The sequence below is a fragment of the Schistocerca serialis genome, chromosome 2 (assembly GCF_023864345.2).
Source record: "Schistocerca serialis cubense isolate TAMUIC-IGC-003099 chromosome 2, iqSchSeri2.2, whole genome shotgun sequence".
NCBI classification, from domain to species: Eukaryota; Metazoa; Arthropoda; class Insecta; order Orthoptera; family Acrididae; genus Schistocerca; species Schistocerca serialis.
In genome coordinates, this window is record NC_064639.1 from 972,977,010 (window position 1) to 973,003,531 (window position 26,522).

At 43.2% G+C, this 26,522-nt stretch overlaps 1 protein-coding gene across 1 annotated transcript in view; it reads right to left on the minus strand.

Moving 5' to 3' along the window:
- The window catches only part of LOC126458375 (polypeptide N-acetylgalactosaminyltransferase 1-like), a 361,706-nt gene that overhangs the window by 241,014 nt on the left and 94,170 nt on the right, over nt 1–26,522 (minus strand). The window contains exon 2 of the mRNA XM_050095350.1: nt 13,214–13,484. Coding sequence (XP_049951307.1) covers nt 13,214–13,434 — 221 coding nt within the window. The 5' untranslated portion in view covers nt 13,435–13,484. The remainder of the gene's footprint in view (nt 1–13,213; nt 13,485–26,522) is intronic.

Genomic DNA, 26,522 nt, shown 5'->3' on the forward strand with positions numbered 1-26,522 from the left:
TGCTACCAGCATAAATTACGATAGTTCCATTTGAAAACGCGAGGTTGATACCGGAATCTGTCTAATATAAATTGCATGGCAAAAAAATGAAACCCGTGGAAAACATTGTCGGCTGTCACTGTAATTTCATACGTGTACACACCAATGGGGGTGTGTAAATGATTTAGAGTTGCAATTCTCTGTGACACATATACTGGCCACTCAAGTACATTATTATTGTTAGTATTTAGTACTTGTTAGCAGGCCTCGTGGTGTATAGAGGGTGTCCCATTTATCTTGGCCATCCTAAATAACTGTTTGTCCAGACGCAAATTACAAAATCTTTCAAGCAAATGTTCTTTAGCCGTCAGGTGGACATCAATCAGCATGACTGCCTTCGTTGTAGCCTTGTTTTTTATAAAGATATGAACAACGGTATGACTTTTATAAATGGCACCCTGTATTTTTTATTCTGTAATTCATTTTCTCACCTAAAGACCTATTCAAAAACGTATCACAGTGTACCATTCACTGAAACAAAACGTTATTAATTACATAACACTGACGTCGACGCTCCCAGCGCTTAGTGCAGGTACTCGGGGTAATGGAACACATCCACGTGCTGACGTTGACAGAGGACCAACGTAACCGTAAGTAGAATGCAGACCAGTCATCCGTCAAACATCATCAGTTGAAGAGTTGTGTGAATAGAATGTACACCAACGAAGAGAAGGTAGGAATGCTACTCACTTATGGGAAATGTAAGAACTGTACATTAAAACTGAAGAAACTGCAAAAAGGTGGGAATTTAAGGAGATGGGATAAATTGAAAGAACCAGAGGTTTTAGAGTGTTTCAGGGAGAGCGTAAGGGAACAAATGGCAGGAATGGGGGAAAGAAATACAGAAGAAGAAGAATGGGTAGCTTTGAGGGATGAAGTAGTGAAGGCAGCCGAGGATCAAGTAGGTAAAAAGACGAGGGCTAGTAGAAATCCTTGGGTAACAGAAGAGATATTGAATTTAATTGCTGAAAGGAGAAAATATAAAAACGCAGTAAATGAAGCAGGCAAAAGGGAATACAAACGTCTCAAAAATGAGATCGACAGGAAGTGCAAAATGGCTAAGCAGGGATGGCTAGAGGACAAATGTAAGGATGTAGAGGTTATCTCACTAGGGGTAAGATAGATACTGCCTACAGGAAAATTAACGAGACCTTTGGAGAAAAGAGAGCCACTTGTATGAATATCAAGAGCGTTGATGGAAACCCAGTTCTAAGCAAAGAAGGGAAAGCTCAAAGGTGGAAGGAGTATATAGAGGGTCTATACAAGGGCGATGTACTTGAGGACAATATTATGGAAATGGAAGAGGATGTAGATGAAGATGAAATGGGAGATACGATACTGCGTGAAGAGTTTGACAGAGCAGTGAAAGACCTGAGTCGAAACAAGGCCCCCGGAGTAGAGAACATTCCATTGGAACTACTGAAGGCCTTGGGAGAGCCAGTCCTAACTAAACTCTACCATCTGGTGAGCAAGATGTACGAGACAGCCGAAATTCCCTCAGACTTCAAGAAGAATACAATAATTCCAACCCCAAAGAAAGCAGGTGTTGACAGATGTGAAAATTACCAAACTATCAGTTTAATAAGTCACCGCTGCAAAATACTAACACGAATTCTTTACAGACGAATGGAAAAACTGGTAGAAGCCCACCTCGGGGAAGATCAGTTTGGATTCCGCAGAAATGTTGGAACACGTGAGGCAATACTGACCCTACGACTTATCTTAGAAAATAGATTAAGGAAAGGCAAACCAACATTTCTAGCATTTGTGGACATAGAGAAATCTTTTGACAATGTTAATTGGAATACTCTCTTTCAAATTCTGAATGGGGCGGGGGTAAAATACAGGGAGCGAAAGGATATTTACAATTTGTACAGAAACCAGATGGCAGTTATAAGAGTCGAGGACCATGAAAGGGAAGCAGTGGTTGGGAAGGGAGTGAGACAGGGTTGTAGCCTGTCCCCGATGTTATTCAATCTGTATATTGAGCAAGAAGTAAAGGAAACAAAAGAAAAATTCGGAGTAGGTATTAAAGTCGATGGAGAAGAAACAAAAACGTTGAGGTTCGCCGATGACATTGTAATTCTGTCAGAGACAGCAAAGAACTTGGAAGAGCAGTTGAACGGAATGGACAGTGTCTTGAAAGGAGGATATAAGATGAACATCAACAAAAGCAAAACGAGGATAATGGAATGTAGTCGAATTAAGTCGGGTGATGCTGAGGGAATTAGATTAGGAAATGAGACACTTAAAGTAGGAAAGGAGTTTTGCTATTTGGGGAGCAAAATAACTGATGATGGTCGAAGTAGAGAGGATATAAAATGTAGACTGGCAATGGCAAGGAAAGCATGTCTGAAGAAGAGAAATTTGTTAACATAGAGTATAGATTTAAGTGTCAAGAAGTCGTTTCTGAAAGTATTTGTATGGAGTGTAGCCATGTGTGGAAGTGAAACATGGACGATAAATAGTTTAGACAGGAAGAGAATAGAAACTTTCGAAATGTGGTTCTACAGAAGAATGTTGAAGATTAGATGGGTAGATCACATAACTAATGAGGTACTGAATAGAATTGGGGAGGAGTTTGTGGCTCAACTTGACAAGAAGAAGGGATCGGTTGGTAGGACATATTCTGAGGCATCAGGGGATCACAAATTTAGCATTGGAGGGCATCATGGAGGGTAAAAATCGTAGAGGGAGACCAAGAGATGAATACACTAAGCTGATTCAGAAGGATGTAGGTTGCAGTAGGTACTGGGAGATGAAGCAGCTTGCACAGGATAGAGTAGTATGGAGAGCTGCATCAGACCAGTCTCAGACTGAAGACAACAACAACAATAACAACAACAACAGAACAGTAATTGCAGTACTGTTTTCCTATCTATGGGTACATGTAGTACAGTAGTTTTGTCCTTTTAAATACTGTCGTGTAGAATAGGCATACAGTAAATGCTGTCCTTCCAACAAACTGTATCGACATAACGCTTCTTTAATTGTTGTTGTTGAAGGTAGGCGAAATGCTATGCAGGCAGCGGAACTGTAAAGACAGCGATATCCTGACAAGAACCCACCTTCCCGACGGATCTTTTCTCGTCTTGTTGCGACTCTTCAGGAAAGGGGAGGCTTCAACCCACGACAATGCAATCGTCGTAGCACTCGCACGGACGAAGCTGCCGAAGTTACTGTTCTCGCTTCCGTTGCTACGAATCCACATGTGAGCACTCGAGAGCTTGAAGACGAGATTGGCATTAATAAAACCAGTGTACATCGTATTCTTGCATGTCACCGGCTCCATCCTTACCATGTACACCTACATCAGGACTTGCATGGGAATTATTTCTAGAATCGTGAACAGTTCTGTCAGTGGGCACAGCAGCAAATCCTCGCCAACCCGAACTACTTCTCCAAACTTCTATTTACCGATGAATGTTTTTTCTCAAACAAAGGACAGGCAAACACATGGAAGATGCATTATTGGTCCAGCGATAACCCACGATGGCTTAGACAGGTGGAACATCAGCGTCGATGGAGAGTTAATGTCTGGTGTGGGATGCTTGGTTCCACAATTAATTACTGGCCCTTATTTCATCAATGGTAGTCTAAACGGCACAGCGTATGCCAAGTTCCTCAGACGAATTCTTCCTCCTCTTCTGGATGAATTGCCACTAAGAACGAGAATGCTTATGTGGTATCAACACGATGGGTGTCCAGCACATAATGCCTTGCGTGCACTCGTGTTCTGACTCGAAGATATCCTGCCAGATGGCTTCGTCAAGGAGGAACAGTTACTTGGTCTGCTAGGTCTTCTGATTTAAATCCTCTGGGCTTTTTTCTTTGGGGATGCATTAAAGACGTTGTCTATCGCGATATTCCAACAACTCCATCGGACATGCAGGAACGTATCGTGCTTGCTTGTAAGTCTCTTCGGCAGGCAACACTGGAAACAGTAAATAATTCTTTCATTCAACGAGTGCACCAGGTTATCGGTGTCCCGGGTCACCACTTTAGCACCTTTGAATGTTCTACTCCTGGGCAATGATACAGGAGAGTGAAAGTCAACTTTGTGTTATGTTTTTACTTGGTTTTCATTTTTTTCTGACAACTCCAGCAAGTTGACGAGCTTGTGATCCTGGGCTTAAAATCAATGTTGTGTTATGTAATTAATAACGTTGTGTTTGAGTGAATGGTACACTGTGATACATTTTGGAATAGGTCTTTAAGAGAGGAAATGAATTACCGAATAGAAAATACAGGGTGCTATTTAAGAAAGTCATACCGCTTTTCATATCTTTATAAAAAAAGAAAGCTACAACGAAGGCAATTATGCTGATTGATGTTCCCCTGACAGCTAAAGAAGATTTGCTTGAAACATTCTGTAATTTGCATCTGGCTGAACAGTTATTTAGGGTGGTCAAGATAAATGGTTCAAATGTTTCAAACGGCTCTGAGCACTATGGGACTTAACATCTTAGATCATCAGTCCCCTAGAACTTAGAACTACTTAAACCTAACTAACCTAAGGACATCACACACATCCATGCCCGAGGCAGGATTCGAAACTGCGACCGTAGCAGCCCCGTGGTTCCGGACTGCAGCGCTAGAACCGCACGGCCACCGTGGCCGGCAAGATAAATGGGACACTCTGTATAAGAAAGCGTGAAGAATGTCAGATATTGAGGATCAATCAAGATGCCGCGTGCTCGTGTGAGACAGCGTTATCAGCAACTGACAGAGTTTGAAAGGCCCTCATTGTGGCTCTCCATTTGGCCATCTGGCATAGTCGTCCAGTATCCAGATTTGTGAAGCGTTTAGACGTGACAGTGATCCGATGTTGGACTATATGGTAGTGTGAGGGCCTGTTCCAGTGGACCACGCCTGACACCGCAAGATAGGATCGTGTACCTCCAGTCCTTCAAATTTACGCCTGCTATCCTAGAACAAGTAACCGACTCCTTGCATCATTCTGTGGCACCCCACACCATTGTTGCAGACTAACAGCAGCACGACTAGGTGATTACTATCTCATACGTAGACTGCCATTGACACAACACAAACGGTTGGATTTGGAGTGGTGCCGTGACTGGGAAGCATAGATCTTTGATGAATGTCACGGCATTGTATTCAGCGATGAGCCGTGGCTCTGTACTACGCTGGGTGACCATCACCATGTAATGTCCCCACGGAAAATACCCTCTACCACGCACCAATTAATCATTTTCAATCAAACCATCCACATTCATTCACTTTGGAAAAGTTATCTGATCTGATTTTCTCGTAATATATGCGGCGACAGCTCGACGACGTCAAAGTATTTTCTAGTGCGTTTATTCTTTGAAATAACAGATGCTTATATGCATTCTCCATGGTTGTTAGAGTGGTAACTAGGACAGCTTCTGGAGTATCTGTTGAGGGATTGACATGCTTCTGAGAGATACATATTCTGCTTTTCTTCTCGCTAAAGCGAGCCAATTAACATTTGTGCTGCTAGCGGTTTGTTGAGGAGAAAGAGACTGTAAAAGGAAAATAATTAAGGCGTGGAATCACCGGAGATCTGGATATGCAATGGAGATGGATTTAATACACAATTTCCTCCATAAATAAGGTTTGTGACTTTTTTGTTCTGGAGTGAATGAACGAATGAGTTTTTTCTGAATCATTTGATGATCACATTGGCCCTGTAATTAGTGGGGAAGTTTCAGTTGTGTCGAAGAGAGCCTGCAATCACTGAGTCTGTGTTAAATAGTCCAAAAAGGGTTCGTACACATCTGGAATTCGCAGTCTTTCGTAAAAGGAATAAATTGTCCAAACGATTGATTCTCCCGACTGCCTGCAGTGTTTAACCGTAATAATAAAGGTAATGATCTCTTACAGCAAGCCAGCCGCTGATTACCAAGACGAAGGACTCCACCAAAGATCCTATTTGGCTGATTTCACGTAATGAAATATTATATTAAAAACTGTACATAGATAAAGGAGAGAGAGAGAGAGAGAGCGAATGAAAATAGAGATAATACTAATAATCCTCCATTAGTCTAATTTTTCGCCTGTCTTATCACGGATCAGCCAAGAGGCCTTACTTTACTGTATAGATTTATGTGTGAAGGTGAAGGGATCTTAAAGGCTACAGATACACGTCTATACAGACAAGACATTACACAGAGATAGCGGCTAGCTGCATTCATCATCTATTCTTAGATAAAGAGAGGGCAACTTATTATCCGAACATTTAAAAATGTTAAAACCAGCTTGTATGGAGACGACTTGTGGAGAGATCCCATTTGTCCAGTGTTTCGAAGAGGCGCGGCAGCCTTACTCCTGGCGTTATAGTGCGGGTTATCACCGAGACACTGCCGGCAGTGATTGAGGGAACCCTGATGACACAACAGTACATCACCGACATCCTGCTTCATGATGTGTTACCTTTCGTGTGACAGCAAATTCAAATGTTTCAAACGACTCTAAGCACTATGGGACTTGACATCTGACGTCATCAGTCCCCTTGACTTAGTACTACTTAAACCTATCTAACCTAAGGACAGCACACACATCCATGGCCGAGGCAGGATTCGAACCTGCGACAGTAGCAGCAGTGCGGTTCCAGACTGAAGCGCCTAGAACCGCTCGGCCACAACGGCCGGCTTTCAACAGCACAATGCTCGTCCACACACGGCACTTGCCATTATGAACTGCGTGATATTGAGGCACTCCTGTAGTCAGGAAGATCTGCTGATATTTCTCCTACAGACCACGTGTGGGACCACATCGGATGTTAACTCCATTCAGTATCCAGGGTATCAAGGATCAGTTACAACAGCTGTGGGTCAGCTTAGTATCCGGAGAGGATACAGCGGCTTCATGATACCCTACTTAAGGGGAGGTTTACTACCTTTGGCCCGAAAAAAGCATGTTATTTGCGAATTTTTTTCTCGGGATGTGTTATAGATATCAATGTCAAATTTGGTCAAAATGGTTATTGATATTTCCTCTACAAACCGGAATTTTTTCGACTGGAAATGTCTAAGAGCAACGAAACAAAATTTCGATGTAGATCTCCACGCGTGGTATGTCACAGGTCAGCCGGCTCGTCTGAAATCAAAATTGAGTTGACGTTAGCGAAGTATGTAAGATTCTTTAGGAGTTGTACCACGCTTAAGTTATTTGGACTATAGGAAACAAAATGGCCTCCATTTGAAAAAATAGGGTTTTTTCATAAATTTTTCGACTTCGTCGGGCAAGTAAAAATATTTATATTTGATGGATCGGAATTAAAAGTGGTACCGCTCCTAGACAATTTAATTAGCTTCGTCAGAAACAAAGATTCATGCCAATCGGTTCAGTAGATTTGAAGTTACCATACCGCCCGATAAAAAAAAGTCATTTCGAGAAAAAACGGGTTTGAAGTTTTGACTACATATAAATGCAATATTATGCAACTTACGTTCAGTCTGCTATTCCGGGTCCATAAACTAGTCCTCCTCTTCCTCATAGTGGGGGTTCTGCTCGATCTGGGACATCCTGCGCTGCTCCAGAGCCGCTCGTACGGCCGGTGACAAGCGGTTTTCGGCCGCTTGAGTCAGGTGGTCATCCGAATGCTTGGCAAACTGCGTCGAATAGAGTCCCAGGGTGACGTCCATCGTCGTCATGGTCTTCAGAATTGCTGAATATCCTTCGTTGAAGCTGCTCACTACTAGGAAAGTCGCAGTCTCCACAGTCTTCGCACCAGAATGCAAATGCTTGGGCGCTAACTTCCAAACACGCGCGTGCAAACTCTTATCTGAATTTTGTGTGTTTCCTCCCAAGCACCGGTATAATAACTCTTCCTCCGACAGAAAAACACTGGTGCGGGAAAAAGACAGATTTCAGGCAGGTGCATTTTTTTGTTAAACTGCGAATAACAAACATTTCCGTTCCGTATTCGGAAGAACCGTTTCAGGGGTGGATTCTAAACACTTTTATGGATCCAAAAATGCAATTTAAAAAATTGATTTTTTGAACTGAAAGATAGTAAACCTCTCCTTAAGCAAATGAGTGCATGAATCAGGCCAGACTGGGTGCAGCCTTATACCGATAAGTGGGCTTATACTGCCAAGTTCTTTGAAAATTTGACTCGGTATTATCATCACTGAAATAACATCACATACCCTATTAACCCGTGAAGTTTATTTTCCTCCTCTCATTTAGGTACTTCATTTTTTTGTGTGCAGCAGAATTACGATTCCTTAAACGGCAAAGGAAATACTTGACCTGAAAGGCTGAACTGTTTCATCCTGTAGACTTTCCATCAATGACGAGGCTATTGACAAGGGGTACAAGCTCGGAAAGGACAAGATTGGAGAAAAACATAGGCTTCAACATTTGCGTTACCAGAATCACAGGAAACTTAAATCTGGCTGGCCGGGCGGATATTTGAACCGCAGTCTTTCTAAATGTGAGTCCAGTGCCTTATCACTGCACCACGTTGCTCACTTGCTGTATACAGTATGAAATACTTTTAAGCTCTTTTCGAGCAGATGTTTTACACCAAATTCCATCCAAAAATCCTTTTTATCGTGATTAATTAATGATATTGAATAGGATTGGGGAGAAGAGAAGTTGACTAGAAGAAGGGATCGGTTGATAGGACATGTTCTGAGGCATCAAAGGATCACAAATTTAGCATTGGAGGGCAGCATGGAGGGTAAAAATCGTAGAGGGAGACCAAGAGATGAATACACTAAGCAGATTCAGAAGGATGTAGGTTGCAGTAGGTACTGGGAGATGAAGGAGCTTGCACAGGATAGATTAGCATGGAGAGCTGCATCAAACCAGTCCCAGGACTGAAGACAACAACAACAACAACAACAACAACAACAACAATTCCAAAATATTGTCTCGTCAGGAACATGTAACAGACGTTCAAAAGTCCCCTTGCCTTAGACGTACCTGCACTAGTCGGACCATGAATTGTCAGCACCGTTCTATTCAGCTCCATACAGTGTAGTATGGTGTAGCAGGCTTCAGTCTCGAACTCATAAAGCGCCTTTGTATTAGGACTGTGTGCTGCATAAATCAGTTGAGGCGGTCTCATGAGGAACACACAAGATCTAAGTCTAGTGACCAAGCAGACCAGAGAACACATATAGGGATTCATCCAATACAGTGGAACTTCGTGTATGCAGACCGCAGGTTATCCAGATAAGCGAAAATGTTCAAAGTCTGAAAAAATAGACTGACGTGTTGAATGCTATAAACACTCACTTCCGTGTCCTGACATAGGCTAGAGGCGGCGCATAAGAACCTGATGGAGGGGGGGGGGGGGGGCGGGGAGGTTTAGGTCAGTTTGCAATTTCCGAGCGGCCAGGAACGTATGCAGAAAGACAAACTTCCAGTGATAGCAAGTGACTGCTTAGATCAGCGCTAATCACTGTCTTAGGGCACCTACTAGAGGTGCGTATTTTAGGACTCGATAAGGATGCTTTTAGTACGCTCAAGGAACTTGGCGGTCTTAATAGCACATATTTGTTGCATTCAGATTAAGCTTATACACTGAAGCTTATTTTAAACACGAGAAAAGTCAGAAATATTCGACTGTTGGTAGAACAGAAGTCACTGCCTGAGTCCCAGGGTTGAGAGCTAATAAAAGCGGCATTCACTGGTAGCAACGTAAAGTATAAACATTTGAGAGCAGCACTCCAATTGAGAAACAGACTTAATCGGAGCTTACGAAGCGAGCGACACGGAGTTGGCATCCAAATGGTCTGACAGAGAACCTGTAATCTCCCCTCTCCTTCCTACTTCCATCTAATATCCACATTAAAACATGTCGAGTCCAAGTAATTAATAAGCAAAGTCTTTTAAGAAGATTTGAGAGGAACGAAGATTACAATAAACATTCAGGTTTACCTAGCTTGTCATGTTGAGATGGCCCCAGTTGTTCTGGCCTAGGTGTCTGATTCTTGAAGCTGAAAATCTCACATCAGACCCTCACGGTTGGTTTGAACTAAATATATTTGAAGATTGTTGTTGCAGCATTTTTTACGTAAATATATTCTCTCACATTTTAGTGTATCATACAGTATTTTCGTTTTTCGCATTAACAAAGCCGAAATTATATTGTTCGCACAAAAATACAAAAATACGTTCGATCACATCAGAGGCAAGTTTACGACTCCCACACTGCGGAAATAATATTCCAAAGGCTTTACAATTTTTCTCAACAAATGAATTTCTGCTAGTTTCCGTTTCATTACTAATTTACATTATTATTTCATAAATCAATCAAGGAATAAATATAGTAAACAGTACAGGATCGCATAATTAATAATAGGAATTTTAAGATTACGAATTTTTGGCAATTTCAAATGTTTCTAAAAAAATAATTTAACTCCATATTCAGAACTAGTTTTTATCGATTATAACATTGAAACAAAAATATTTTATAGGATAATTCCTTTTCATAAATTTTAGCTTGAAATATATGAAAGTTTTCAGAAATGTAACTGAGATAATATTGACCAGTCCGAAATTCGAGAAATAATACTGGTATCGACAACTACTGTTGAGGAAAAGTAATGCTAGAGGAGGATGTCCCGTTACAGATTCGAAATACGAAAACTCTCGGGATTGTGGCAGCACACTGTTTCTCCCTATCCGCGGTAGACCGGCCAGTAAGACCGACACTTTACAGGCATCGGCCAATCTGAAATCAGGCTTTGCGCTTCCATGGTTCCTCTGGCCAATCACCGTCAGGTCGTCCTGATTCTCTTAGGCTGTAGGTGGGGATGTTTCTGGTCTTCACACAAACAGATTCCTTGTTTGGCAGCAACAGCGTTCAGCTGAAAGCTAAACTCGCTGCCATTCTTATTATGGCTAGCAACAACAGTATTTTACGTCACTTTTCTCTGCCACGGGGGGGGGGGGGGGGGGGGGGGCGGTAACTTCTCTCTTACTGATTTCACTGTAACCTGAGTGAATCCATTGATGTTACTAATCTCAGGAGCAAGGATCATGCTTGCTGCATATGCTAAGGCATGCCTGTTTGCGACTATCGTCTTCTGTGGCACGTTACAGCAGCGTCTTAACGGTGTGTTGAGTTACCAGTTAACTCTCTGAACTGAAACCTCTATCCAAAGGCAGCTGTTCCGTGTGTCTGCAGTTCCCAAGCTTCTTCCGTTATTGTTTATGTCGTGTAACCTGTACGCTACCACTTACAGTCTTACACCTACCACCTGCATGATGTCTGAGTGCTCTAGCTGGCTTCCAACAGCCTCAAAGTCAATAAGCCGTCAGTACAGGACAACATTTTGTATTTCTCTTCGTCCACATGCAAATTACACACTATTATATTGACCACATATTCAGAGAAAAAAACTACCTGAGAGATGTAGTCTCTTCGCTGACTATATACTTTTCATTTATGGTTATGCATTACACCACAACACCACACGGCATATGCAGAGAGTCACACAATATAGAGACATATTTCAGACATCATACGCAGATTTGAAAAATGAACTGGCTGATCATTTCCATTTGGACCTTAGCGAGAAATCAGTGTAGAATTGTATGTTTCAATAGCTGAAAATTTAATAACAGTTTTACAGCCAATATTACTTCAATATTGTTTACATTTAAACTTTTATCTGTACCAGTATGTATAGTAATGGACTAAATTTTATACACTGCTGAGAGATATTGGAATTATCAAAGTCACTGTGTGTTAGGCGGGAAGGAATAGTGACTGGACGTATAGCAGGAGGTATTCAGAGTCTAAGGCTACAAGGGTGATGTTCCTGGAGTTTCATATGTTATAGAGAAATTAGTAATGTGCGGTAATAATGATGTGTGCGGTTATCAAAAAATGCTCAAATGTGTGTGAAATCTTACGGGACTTACCTGCTAAGGTCATCAGTCCCTAAGCTTACACACTACTTAACCTAAATTATCCTAAGGACAAACACACCCACCCATGCCCGAGGGAAGATTCGAACCTCCGCCGGGGCCAGCCGCACTGTTATCAGTTGTGCAGAGTTTCAATCAACCGCCACCTAGAGCGCTAGTTGCAGATATACAAAAATTACGACTCGTTTGGAAAACTGGTATCGCGAAGAAATCCGCTGTTATTCGATCCTTGTGGGCGAAACATGCAACCGTAGATGAGTTTACCAACAGCTCGCAGTGGTTTACAGAGAAAGAGTATTGTCTCGTCAGAATGTCGCAAAATGGCGTCGAAAGTTCGCGGCTGCTAGAGAACACATCACCAACGAGGATCACAGTGGTCCACCCAGCACACTATCAACAGATACAACCACAGCTCTCATGGAGGAGCAGATTCATTCAGGACAACAGGAGCATCGCGTTACAGTATGTAAGGTATAATTGGGAATGTCGTTCGGAAGCGTTCGTCATATTGTCCACGATACTCTTCAGTACCGCAAAGTTTGTTCACGATAGGTTATACGAAATCTGACCAACTAACACAAGGAGAAGTGCATGGAGGGAAGTCTGTAACTCTTGCAACAGTTCTCTACAGAAGGAACAGTTTTCTTCACTGTATCTTGGATCCACTATTTCGCCCCCAGCAGTAAGCGGTCGTCAGTGGAGTGGAAACACCCCTCCTCTCCAAACGCAAAAGAGTTTAAGATGACACCATCTGCGGGTAACGAGATGACTGCAATGTTTTGGGACAGTGTCATACTCTTGGAGTTTTTGCTGACCGATACTGTGAGACCTTCACAGTTCCGCAAACCAACCAGAAGGAAATGGCCAGGACTTCTCACTGAAGGCGTCAACTTACTTCATCGCAATGCAAGAGCTCACATTGAAAAAGACCACCATGTTGCGGAAGCAGTTTTGCTGGGACATCATCGACCACCCTCCCTAAGGCCCAGATCTCACTCCAAGCGATTTTCACCTTTTTGCTCACTTTAAGGAGCGGCTAGAGGCTGATGATTTGCTTCAGACGAGGAGGTGAAATACTTCGCGACAACGTAGCTGAAAACACAAGGATAGGATTTTTACTAGGAGGGTATATTCAGACTCTCCCCAAGAAGTGCAAGTGCCTATGCTGATATGGAGGATATGTCGAAAAATAGCCTAATGTTGGCTGTATTGATTGTTGATTGTATGAAAAAGTGTACCCATTTCACTGCACGCGTTGTAGCCTTAGCTTCTGATCTCCACTCGTATGGCCTCTCACCTGACGGGGATCCAGTCGTCCTCCTCGACAGCCATGCCAATGCCTACGCCCACACCAAACTCTGAGCCGTCCTCCAGGCCGTCTGGCAGCAGGAGCAGCAGCGCCAGCAGGAGGACGAGGGCGGCGGCGGCGCAGACCAGCAGCAGCAGCAGCCACGCCAGCACCACACGGGGGCTGCGGCACCGCCGCCTGCACAGCCCCAGCCCCAGCCACAGCCGCATGCCGCAGCCGCTGCCGCCGCCCCACAGCGGCTGTCCGGGCTCCACCGCTCCTGCAAACACACACGGCCAGCTGTCACTGGGGTATTCTGGTAAACGTTTGTGTAACCATATTTCTAAGAACATGCTAGGACTGAACTGGAAGGCAGTGCAGGAGTGGCTGAAGCGCCAGGAGTGTCAATGTATTTGAAGTTCCGGCAGCGGGGTGAAGCGGCGGCAGCGGGGTGAAGCGGCGGCAGCGGGGTGAAGCGGCGGCAGCGGGGTGAAGCGGCGGCAGCGGGGTGAAGTGCCAGCAGGAAGTCAGATGCCAATGGGTAAGTGCTAGGGGATGAAGTACTGAGGAGTGAAGAGCCAGAATGAAGTAGATGGTCCAGTATACAAATTTCCTACACTGTATATGCTGTTAGTAAATGAGATGGCTTCGATTGTAAAGAGAGTGGATGGGATTTTGATTTTTTACATACAAAATGCTGAAGATATTGCGATAATGAATGCAGCAGAAGGCAATTTACTTGATTTTCCACAAAATTATAGGTGTGAGGGAAGTATCTGCGAGGAAACCTTGTGTAACAGAAGCAATCAGTTGACTGACAGAAGACAGAAGTATAAAAATGTTCAGGGAAAGACAGGAATACAGCAATATACATCACATAGGAACGAAGCAAGCAGGAAGTGCAGGAAATCTATAGGAGAAGTGTGGAAAAATCGAAAAGGAAATCGTTTTCCGAAAGACAGAATGAGCATACAGAAAGTCACACCAGCCTTCTGTGAAACTGAAAACAAAGAAGAAAATATTAAACATGGAAGAGAGTTCCACTGTTTAAAAATGCAGAGGAAGTAGGGGCTAGGTAGAAAGAGCACACTGAAGGTCCCTACGAGGGAGAGGAACTGTCTGATGACATGATAGGAGAAAAAATAGGGAATATGTAGGCTAACTAATTTTAGAGTCCGAGCGTAACAGAGCTTTGGAAGATTTGCGAACAAATACATAGGGAGGCATTTTTAAGGTTACTACAGAGTTTTTAGAATCATTGACAACCAAGCGACTAATCAAGTTGGCGTGCGGAATCTGAGACTGGAGACATACCATCACACTACCAGAAAATAACCATCCACACAGTCCCGAAGGTAGCAATGGCACACAAGTGCAAAAACTATTGCTTAGCATCTCATGCATCCAAGTTCTGCCAAGAATTATATACAAAAGAATTGAAATCAAAACTGAGGATCTGTTAGAAGACTATCAATTTGCTTTAGGAAAAGTAAGGCACCAGAGTGTCCGTTCTGACGTTGCGATTGGTAATGGAAACAAGACTAAAGAAAAATCAAAACACTTTAATACGGTTTCTTGACCTAGAAACTGCCTTCGACAATGCAAACTGAAGATGTAGGTCTAAGGTAGAGGGAAAGACGTGTAAAATACAATATGTACAAAAACGAAGAGGGAAGAGTAAGAATTGCAGAACCAAGAATATAGTGCCCTAAGTAAAAAACATGCGAGATGGGTATGCAGTCTTTCGCTCCTACTGTTTAATCTATACACAGAAGCATTGAAGAAAAGAAAGGTTCAAGAGTGGAACTAAATTTCAGTGTGAAAGTATATCAGTGATAAGGCTCGCTGATGACATTGCCATCCACAATGAAAGTAGGGACGAATTACAGGAGCTGTTCAGTGGATCAAGAGTCCAATGAGTACAGAAGATGGACTGAGGGTACCTCGAAGAAAAACAAAAGTATTGAAGAAATGAGGTTAGCGATGAGTTTCATATGAAAATCAAAGACGATGAAGTAGACAAAGTGAAGGAATTCTCCACTCTTGGAACCAAAATAACACATGACCAGGAGAACCAAGTTGGGTATAAAAAGCAGACTAGCACAGGCAAAGTGGGCATTCTTGGCCAAAATAAATCTACTATATCAAATGTCAGCATTAATTTTAATGAAGAGATTCCTGAGAATGTACTATGTGGCAGTGATTTATGAAGTGTGGGATACCCAGGAAAGAAAAGAATCGAAGCGGGTTCAATGTCATGATTTAGAAACGTGTTGAAAATCAGATGGACTGCTAAGACAATAAATAGGGAGGATCTTCGCTGAATCGTCGAGGGGAGGCACATATGAAACATATTAGTAAGGAGGAACAGGATGACAGGACAACATGTGTCAGAATATAAATGAATAATTTATATGATACTAGAGGGAGCTGTAGAGTATAATCTGTAGGGGAAGACAGAGATTAGAAAACACACATCGAGTAATTGCGGATGTTGATTGCAAATACTGTTGTGAGATGAAGAGGTTGGTACAAGAGAAGACGTCTTGGCAGGATGTATCAAGACTGATGCCTCCCTCACGCCAACAGAAAAGGTACATACGATCCATTCCATTCCATTCCACGGTAATATACTTGTACAGAAAACAATTCCTTCATTCTGTTAGAGGTATATATGAAAAAATCTTCAAAATCACGTCGCTCTGTATTTGGTAATACGTGCTTAATATCAACATTTCCTCATCAGTTTGGCGCACGGAAAGTTATATATTAAATTCATTCATACACACATCAAAAAAAGTTTTTCATCACCCCTGTTCCCAGAACCCCTGAGGATAGACGTTGAGTGTCGTTATTGTATCACAAACACAGTCCCTTGTTCAGAGATGTCGCTAAACCCGCCATAAGATGTAAACAACCATGCATGAGCAGCGCCTATTAGACGGAGGGGGTCCGACAGCCGATCAGTTCCAGTCATTCCACCAGGATGGAGGTACACGGCTCGTGTTGTCTGTATTTCAACCATGCCTAGATGGTCAATACCGCGGTTCGATCGCGTCCGCGTTATTACTTTGTGCCAGGGAGGGCTCTCAACAAGGGAAGTGTCCCGGCGTCTCGGAGTGAACCAAAGCGATGTTGTTCGGACATGGAGGAGATACAGAGAGACAACTGTCGATGACATGCCTAGCTCAGGCCGCCCAAGGGCCACTACTGCAGTGGATGACCGCTACCTACGGATTATGGCTGGCGGAACGCTGACAGCAACGCCACCACGTTGAATAATGCTTTTCGTGCAGCCACAGGACGACGTGTACTACTCGAACTGTGCGCTGTAGGCTACATGATGCGCAACTTCACTCCCAACGTCCAGAGCAAGGTCCATCTTTGCAACCACGACACCATGCAGCGCAGTGCAGATGGGCCCAACAACATGTCGAATGGACCGCTCAGGATTGGCATCACGTTCTCTTCACCCATGACTGTCACATATGCCTTCAACCAGACAATCGTCGCAGGCGTGTTTGGAGGCAACCCGGTCAGGCTGAACGCCTTAGATACCCTGTCCAGCGAGTGCAGTAAGGTGGAGGTTCCCTGCTGTTTTGGGGTGGCATTATGTGGGGCCGACGTACGCTGCTGGTCGTCAAGGTTCAAATGACTCTGAGCACTATGGAACTTAACATCTGTGGTCATCCGTCTCCTAGAACTTAGAACTACTTAAACCTAACTAACCTAAGGACTCACACACATCCATGCCCGAGGCAGGATTCGGACCGGCGACCGTAGCGGTCACGCGGTTCCAGACTGAAGCGCCTAGAACCGCACGGCCACACCGGCCGGCGGTCGTCGAGGAAGGCGTAGTAACGGCTTTAGGATACGTGGATGCCATCCTCCGACCAATAGTGCAACTATATCGGCAACATATTGGCGAGGCATTCGTTTTCGTGGACGACATTTCGCACCCCCATCATGCACTTCTTGTGAATGACTTCCTTCAGGATAACGACATCGCTCGAATAGAATGGCTAGCATGTTATCCAGACATGAAGCCTATCGAACGTGACTGTGATAGATCGAAAAGGGCTTTTTATGGACGACGTGACCCACCAACAAGTCTGAGGGATCTACGCTGTTGATGAGTGGGACAATCTGGACCAACAGTGCCTTGATGAATTTGTGGATAGTATGCCACGACGAATACAGGCAAGTAACAATGCAAGAGGACGTGCTACTGGGTATTAGAGGTACCGGTGTGTACAGCAATCTGGACCACCGCCTCTGAAGGTCTCTCTGTATGGTGGAACAACATGCAATGTGTGGTTTCTATGAACAATAAAAAGGGCGGAAATGATGTTTATGTTGATCTCTATTCCAATTTTCTGTACAGGTTCCGGAACTCTCAGAACCGAGGTGAAGCAAAACTTTTTTTGATGTGTGCATTTACTACCTCTCCTGCAGTACAAATTCAGTATCTTAACCCCCGTCTGCCACAGTCTTGTCGCTGCTTCTTAACCCTGTCTCAAATGTAACAACCTCTCCAGCTGATGACCAACCTCAAAGTAATCACGTTGGAGGAAGTTTAGTACGAAGTATCGGGAGTAGATATTCCGTTTCGTTGAGTAGCTCCATCCAAAATGACCCCAGGTTCATCTTCGTAATATTTATTTCATATCCTCCCGCAGCCCTCCCCATACATAATCAAATCCATAAAAAAATCTTCTTTCATAGCTGTGTTGAACTTTCTGTATCTCAAAACCATACATACTGCTGTTTAACACTTCATCATTCATACACTAGCCACCATTGCAAATCCGATCACTTCCACAAGAGAGTTTCCCAGCTTTGGATTCATATCCATCTTCTTCATTTGCTTTTGAAGAAATATATCGTGAGAAATTTATTTCAAGGAAAGTTCCTGTCTTCAAAACACCAATTATATTTACTTCTATGACGAGACTTGAAACAGTGAGTTACAGATTATTATAGCAGGCCAAGAAAGGTCTGTTAAATGTGCTCACTATAATTCAGAGTGATACAGATACATGACATTATTTTCCATGTTACACGCTGTAGACAGCGGCCTAAACGTTCCACCAATCGCCCAGTTCCTCAACTACAGCAATCCGCCGCGTGCTCATTAAGCCATTCGAAAACTGCAGTGTGAAGATCCTCATCGTTGGAAAATCTCTTTCCGCTACATGTTCTTTAAGCTTGCCGAAAAGATGAAAGTCGTATGGTGTAAGATCTAGACTTCCCGAACATCCTCGCCCACTCCTGTGGGGCCTTGCAGAAATTGTTGGCACCGTTTCATTACGACTCGAATCGACATCGCATTTGGTCCACACGTCACCAGAATTTAGAGGTGAATCCGTGTGCGATTTAGACGTCTTACCCACCAGAATCTAACCGTTCCGCTGTGGAGCATGTTCCCACTTGCCGCCCCGTTTCAGTTGGACGCTGTGATGCAGCTGCTATCCTTACCGATCATAACCTAGAATACGTATTCTCTTTTGACAACACGCCACTCTTGTAGCGCAGTGGTCTTAACGTAGGACAACCTGTGTGGTGGTGGTGGTGGTGGTGGTTAGTGTTTAACGTCCCGTCGACAACGAGGTCATTAGAGACGGAGCGCAAGCTCGGGTTAGGGAAGGATTGGGAAGGAAATCGGCCGTGCCCTTTCAAAGGAACCATCCCGGCATTTGCCTGAAACGATTTAGGGAAATCACGGAAAACCTAAATCAGGATGGCCGGAGACGGGATTGAACCGTCGTCCTCCCGAATGCGAGTCCAGTGTGCTAACCACTGCGCCACCTCGCTCGGTCAACCTGTGTGACTTATTTGTGAAGTCACTAGTGTCTTCTTTGTTTACGGTGTCTCGCTAAATGGCCATCACTTCAGCACCATATTCTTCATGAAATTACACCACCCGATTCAAATGGGATTCTTGAGATTTTGCATCGCTTGAGACAATATTTCAGTTTTTTCAGAAGTTGGAACTAATCAACCAAGTCAGTGACGTTTTAACCCGTGAAAAATATGGACAAGTAACGAATTTCCGGATTTTAGTTGTAGAGAAACGCAACTTACGAACATTCATTTTGTTTTTCACGCCAAGGTTCGCTGCCATGTTCAAACAAAGAAAGGAATCAATGTTAATTGAAAAGGACTGCCCATCTTTCAGTAACTAATAATAGTTACTACGCACTACGCACCGGTTACTGTAAGACCACCGATGTTAAGCGCTGTTGGGCGTGGCCGGCACTTGGATGGGTGACCATTCAGCCGCCATGCGCTGTTGCCATTTTTCGGGGTGCACTCAGTCTCGTGATGCCAATTGCCGAGCTATTCGACCGAATAGTAGCGGCTTCGGTCAAGAATACCATCATAACGACCGAGAGAATGGTGTGCTGACCCTACGCCCCTCCTATCCGCATCCTCAGCTGAGGATGACACGGCGGCCGGATGGTCCCGGTAGACCACTCGTGGCCCGAAGACGGAGTGTTCCATATGCTCTATATGCTAGTTGAACTTAAAAGACATCATATCCTGGAACTATTCCCTTTCATATTCAAATGGTTAGACGGTTTAAATCTGGTATCAATCTGCAAATCTTCAACGATGCAGCAAGAGCAACAGATAACCTCTGAGTACGAAATTATCGCCCATAAGCCTTCCTCCAACAAGACTTTATACCCGTCTCTCACAAGACGCTTCATATCGCGAATGAATTCAGGACATGGTGAAATAACAACAATAAGAACCTAGAATATTAGCGGGACTGTTCGAATGATTATTCGGGGCCACGCAAGACGTTGACATTTTAGAAGTTTCATTAAATTTGCAGCAGAATGTTCCATCAGAGTACTTTACTGATGAGCAAATATGGAGGTAAGTGAACTAAAGGAATTTCTTTTTAAAAAAAATTCGGTAACAGCCGTTAAAGACCAGGTCAGATGCCAAATACGAATTACTCGAAGCGTTATTTGTAGCCCAAAATCACTGCATTCTTTCACTGGCAGCCTGTCTCCTTTCCTCTGTGCAGCCATTTCCAGTTTCTGTCCATGACGGAAGCCTTTAGAGCTGTTTATCGCTGACCGAAGTGCCGACCGAGCAGAATAGCAGCCATCGGGATCCACATGAAGATGGCAACGAGTCTGTCTGCCGAAATACAATGGAGAACTTACGACGTGACCCGGGCTGACGCGCTTGAATTCTGTAAGTTAGAAATACGCCGGGAAAAACATCAGATGGCACACAGTAATCTTGGAGAGTGATGTGCATTGCGCAGAAGTAGCGTTTTACTTAGAATGAAAGACGTTGTTTAGTTCCTTCTAAATTTTTTCTGCTTTAAACGGGTCTTACTTTAATCGTCATTTTTTTTCGTTTTCCGTCGTTCCATAGATGCTTCAAAATTCATGGTGGTGTGTTCTGTCTATGCAACTAAACGAAAGGTAGTTTTTGTGCCATACGCGTTTTGCTTCTTTCATTTGTGAAGTATCTTCAGTGGCCTTAACAGATGCTTGTTTTTATACATATAATAAATAATAGTTACGGTATGTTACTATGTTACATTTTGTAATGTTTTTCTGATTAGAAACAACTTTTGTAGCACAAATATCTTGAGGTTAAATTATCGTTTGGAGTTACTTGCTATTTCCAGCGTTGTTAGTCCATATTACTACTTATGGGTGGTCCTGGAGATGAGTTCATTCGGTCCTCATGCTCCAGTTCGCTGATTTCCGGCGTTTTTTCACCCACATTTATTATAACACATCACTTGCAATTTTCATTTTGCGATCTATATGCGTGTGTTTACAGAGTGTAGTGTTGACAACTGTCGCTATGTGCTTATATTCAGTCTTTTGTTTGTGTTGTGTGTGCGGCTTGATATTTTCCATTTGTTTTGTACGTCTGAGAGGTGGAGAGGGGGAGAAGGTGGAGGAAGAATTATTAATTATGTACTCCGCTTACGTTTCAGATTCTCTTCGTTATCGTTTTGTGGCTAACATGATCGGGGAGTTATTGCTTATATTGATTTGGTAATTAACTACTTTCTTTTTCATTGCAAGGGTTCTTTGTATGTGAAGGTTTCTTATAATGGCTGGAGATTTTTGTTGTGATTGTTCACTCTAATAATTTTGATGTCTTGTTCCGTGCTGGATGATTCACGTCAAAGTTTTTTTTCAGGTGTTCGGCAAAGAGAGAATGGCTATTTTCATACTTCCAGCTTCTTATATGTTCTTTATACTTAGTTTTGAAATTCCTACCTATCATCTCCTTATACAGGGTGGTCCATTGATCGTGACCAGGCCAAATATCTCACGAAATAAGCGTCAAACGAAAAAACTACAAAGAACGAAACTTGTCGCGCTTGAAGGGGGAAACCAGATGGCGCTATGGTTGGCCCGCTCGATCGCGCTGCCATGAGTCAAACGGGTATCAACTGCGTTTTTTAAAACAGGAACCCCAATTTTAATACATATTCGTGTAGTACGTAAAGAAATGTGAATGTTTCAGTTGGACCTCTTTTTCGCTTTGTGGCAGATGGCACTCTAATAGTCACAAACCCATGGCTCACAATTTTAAACGAACAGTTGGTAACAGGTAGGTTTTTTTAAAATTAAAATACAGAACGTAGGTACGTTTGAACGTGTTATTTCGGTTGTTCCAATGTGATACATGTACCTTTGTGAACTTATCATTTCTGAGAGCGCTTGCTGTTACAGCGTGATTACCTGTAAATACCACCTTAACGCAATAAATGTTCAAAATGATGTCCGTCAACCTCAATGCATTTGGCAATACGTGTAACGACATTCCTCTCAACAGCGAGTAGTTCGCCTTCCGTAATGTTCGCACATGCATTGAAAATGCGCTGACGCACGTTGTCAGGCGTTGTCGGTGGATCACGGTAGCAAATATCCTTCAACTTACCCCACAGAAAGAAATTCAGGCATGTCAGATCCATGATATGGTGCTTCGACGACCATGTCATGAAATGTGTAATTCAATACCGCTTCAACCGCACGCGAGCTATGTGACGGACATCCATCATGTTGGAAATACATCGCCATTCTGCCATGCAGTGAAACATCTTGTAGTAACATCGGTAGAACATTACGTAGTAAATCAGCATACACTGCACCATTTAGATTGCTATCAATAAAGTGGAGGCCAATTATCCTTCCTCCCATAATGCCGCACCATACTTTAACCCACCAAGGTCGCTGATGTTCCACTTGTCGCAGCCATCGTGGATTTTCCGTTGCCCAATAGTGTATATTATGCCGGTTTACGTTACCGCTGTTGGTGAATGATGCTTCATGGGGGATCCTATTTTAAAAAACGCAGTTGATATCCGTTTCACCTATGATAGCGCCATCTAGCGGACCAGTCATAGCGCCATCTGGTTTCCCTATTCAAGCTAGACCAGATTCGTTCTTTGTAGTTTTTTCGTTTGGTGCTTATTTCGTGAGATATTTGGCCCGGTCAAAATGGTTCAAATGGCTCTGAGCACTATGGGACTCAACTGCTGAGGTCATTAGTCCCCTAGAACTTAGAACTAGTTAAACCTAACTAACCTAAGGACATCACAAACATCCATGCCCGAGGCAGGATTCGAACCTGCGACCGTAGCGGTCTTGCGGTTCCAGACTGCAGCGCCTTTAACCGCACGGCCACTTCGGCCGGCTTGGCCCGGTCACTATCAATGGACCACCCTGTATACTGATTCACATTTTTGTGTATTCTAATTGTTACAAATGTCGATGATGTAAATCATACGGTAGTCAATTCCTTACGTACTAAATTTAACCCTGTTTCAGTTTCCATTTTCGCTGCAATAAACAGCACCCCTACTACAGATGTATTTTTTACTCTTGTTTTCTATTTCGTTTTGGCACAAGCAACTCTGAAACAGACATCGTTCCGGTATGCAAGTTTGTGAATCCGATTAAGTTTATTGGTGTCACACTGCGTCTGACTGGGAAGGGAAGCGTGCCGTAGTCAATGGCTACGAGCGCCGACGTAACGCCGTGCTGGTTCCGCACGCAGCTCTGACCAGCTGGCCTTCCGTGCCGTGGAGCGCTTCGCCTGCCGGAAGAGCGGTCAGTCGCCGCAACGGAGCGGGACCGCGTGACGTCACCGCAGGCCGGCGACCCTGTCTGGCAGCTGACCGGGCGTCCGTCCGGTGGAAAAAAGCAGGAGGCCGTGTCACGGACACAGCCGCAGCGGAACTTCTAGTACAACATCAATTAACTATCTTCAAATACAACATAAAATAAAATAAAATAAAATAAAATTTCTGTAACCGACTGACAGCTATAATTGGCAGAACACCTACGCGTTTGTCCACTATAGTGACCATCATCGAAATGAACAGATCGAGGTCATCTCATCCTCTTACAGTATTGCCAATTACTGATAATTTCAAAAGTTAGTACAAGATTTCTTCTATAGTCTTTTAAATCTGATGCCTTACTATGCATGTGTATCCTCCCGCCATTCATAGATGGTAGCACTTCCTACTTTATTGTACATCAAAGCTGTATGTTTCCAGAGGCCTTTCAAGTCTCAACCATCTATGATCTACACGTGCAAACTGAAGCGGTTTATGAAAATTTGTACCAAGGCGAGGATTCGAACCCGGGTGCCCTGCTCACTTGGCAATTGCGCTATCCACTACGCCACACAGGTGTAGTGATCAGCCCATCTGCCTAGTGAGCAGGGGGCCCAGCTTCGACTCCCGGCCTTGGCACAAATTTTCATATACAGTGTGTTTCTAAATGAATATCGGGGTTTTAACGCTTTATAATATTTATTGCATTAAACTTACAGTTATAAATGATATGTCAAATGAGAGAGCAACTCAAACAGTTTTGCCAAGAACCTTATAAATGTTCAATGTGAACACTGGCATAGCGAAGTACGCGATTGGTTGAACTTCACTGTATCGAAGGATAGGCCGCAAGGGGCCCAATGACAGGGCTTGCTTTGCATGGCCTCCACGTTCACCCGACCTAACGCCATCCGGTTTTTTTTTTTCCTTTGGGGCTTCATCAAGGATCGTGTGTATGTGCCTCCGCTATCAGCAGACCTCCCTGAATTAAGAAACTGGATTGAAGCAGCTGTTACTACAATCACTGAAGACACACTTATCAACGTTTGGGAAGAACTCGGCTATAGACTTTGTGTGTGCTGTGTGACAAATGGTGCTCACATTCAATATTTATAAGGTTCTTGGTAAAACTGTTTGAGTTGCTCTTTCATTTGACATATCATTTATAACTGTAAGTCTAATATAATAAATATTCTAAAGCGTTAAAACTCCGATATTCATTTATAAACACCCTGTATTGCTTCATTCTGCATCTATACATCACAAATGTTTGAGACTTGAAAAGGTCTGTGGAACTATATAAGGTTTGATTTGATTTAAGCATCTATGCCTGGGTTTTAGGCAGGATCTCCCGTTTCGTTAGGTGTTCAGGTGCTGTTACAATACAGTTGGAGAGAGCCTCTGTAATGTTGTTCGAGTTTAGGGGGAATACCAAATGGGCTGAGGCGTTAAAAGGGAATTTGGATTGAGCTGGAAGGCGTGCTGAAGTAGTGCGTGCAGGTGTGGAAAGCCACTGTGCCAGAGTGGCGTAGTGGTTAACCTATCTGCCTAACGACCAGGAGATCCGGGTTCGAATCGCAGTCTTGCTAGATATTTTCATACGTCGCGGCAAACTTCAAGTGCACATTATTGCAACCAGTGACGTGCTTATGTCTATATTTGAATTAACACTTAATTTACTTTTCATAAATTATTTGGTAGCTTATAATATTAACAGTGTAAAAAATGGTTCAAATGGCTCTGAGCACTATGGGACTTAACTTCTGTGGTCATCAGTCCCCTTGCCTTGTTGCATTCTCTTCATATGTCATTCCACATCTGCTTACATATTTATTTCTGTTACTGAAAATACTTTAAGCTCGTTTGTAATGTCGTCGTTTCATAATATATCTTATAGTTTTTATTTTTTTTATTTTTTTTTATTTTTTTGAGTTGAACTTCTATGGACTGCGTGGCAACAATCAATTTCATTTCAGTAGTTAGGTATTTTTCTTGTTCCAGCTTTGCCTTCCTGCCAGTATCTTCTGAGCCCACCAAGAAGTGCCTGTTTATGCTCTTCGGACAAAGGTTCTCTCCGTCTTTTGGACGCTGATGCCATTTTAAAACCTTGGTAGTTGTTCACCAATCTTCTAAAATTGTTCCTGTCAGGAATTTCTCTCTCTGAGATACCAGTCTACCTAACATCTTTTTCACATTCTTCGAACCATCTCGGCCTTGTTTTCTTAGATTGGATGAAACTCCATACTCTTTTTGTTAGTCGGTCACCGTCCATCCTCATGAGCTGACCGTAAAATAACAATCGTCTCTTTTCAATGGATGTTGTGATAGGTTCTGTCTTGCTGTACAAGTCCTCTTTTGCTCTCATTCGCCATTCTCCATCAACCCATCTATTACCTAGGATGTTTCGTAATATCCTGCGCTCTTGCTTTTCCAGCCGCTCAGCTTGACCTTGTCTATTTCGGACGCATATAAGCCCTCTGGTTTTACAACTGTATTATAATGTCGGAACTTGGCCCCTATACTCAGACTTTTTGTTATAGGTATTCTTTGTCAGTTGGTATTCCTGATTTAACCTCGTCATCCATTGCTGCTTCTTCTTCTTCTTCTTCTTCTTCTAATCCATTCTCCTGGATGACTTCACCGAGATACCTGAAATTCTTAACTCGTCCGATTTTTCCTGGATTGGTGATCATCCTCTCAGGTCCTTCACAGATGTTTGTGATAGATTTTGTTTTTTGAAGAGAGATCTGAAGTCCAACTTTTTCAGCAATTTCTGACGGCCTATTGATCTTGTTGACTGCTGACTATGTTGTTAGCAAAAATGGCCAGGTCATCTGCAAAGGTCAAGCAGCCAATGTTCTTAGGACCAAGTCTGAACCGCTCTTCATTTGTTTCTTCTTGGGCTAACAACACTCCACTCCATTCTCGAATGACCTTTTCCAAGAAGCAGTTGAAGAGGAGCGAGGATAGTCCATTACCTTGTCTTATGCACGTTCTGATTGTAAAGTGTTCTGAAATCTCACCCATAAATTTTATTTTTGACACCACTGTTAGTAGAGTTTGTTTGATCAGCTTTCTTGATGTATCAGCCACCCCAAACCCCTCCAAAATATTCATTAATGCCTCTCGGTCGATGGAGTCATACGGCTTATGAAAATCAACAAACACGACCACATACTTATTTCCTCCAGTGTTTTTGTACCT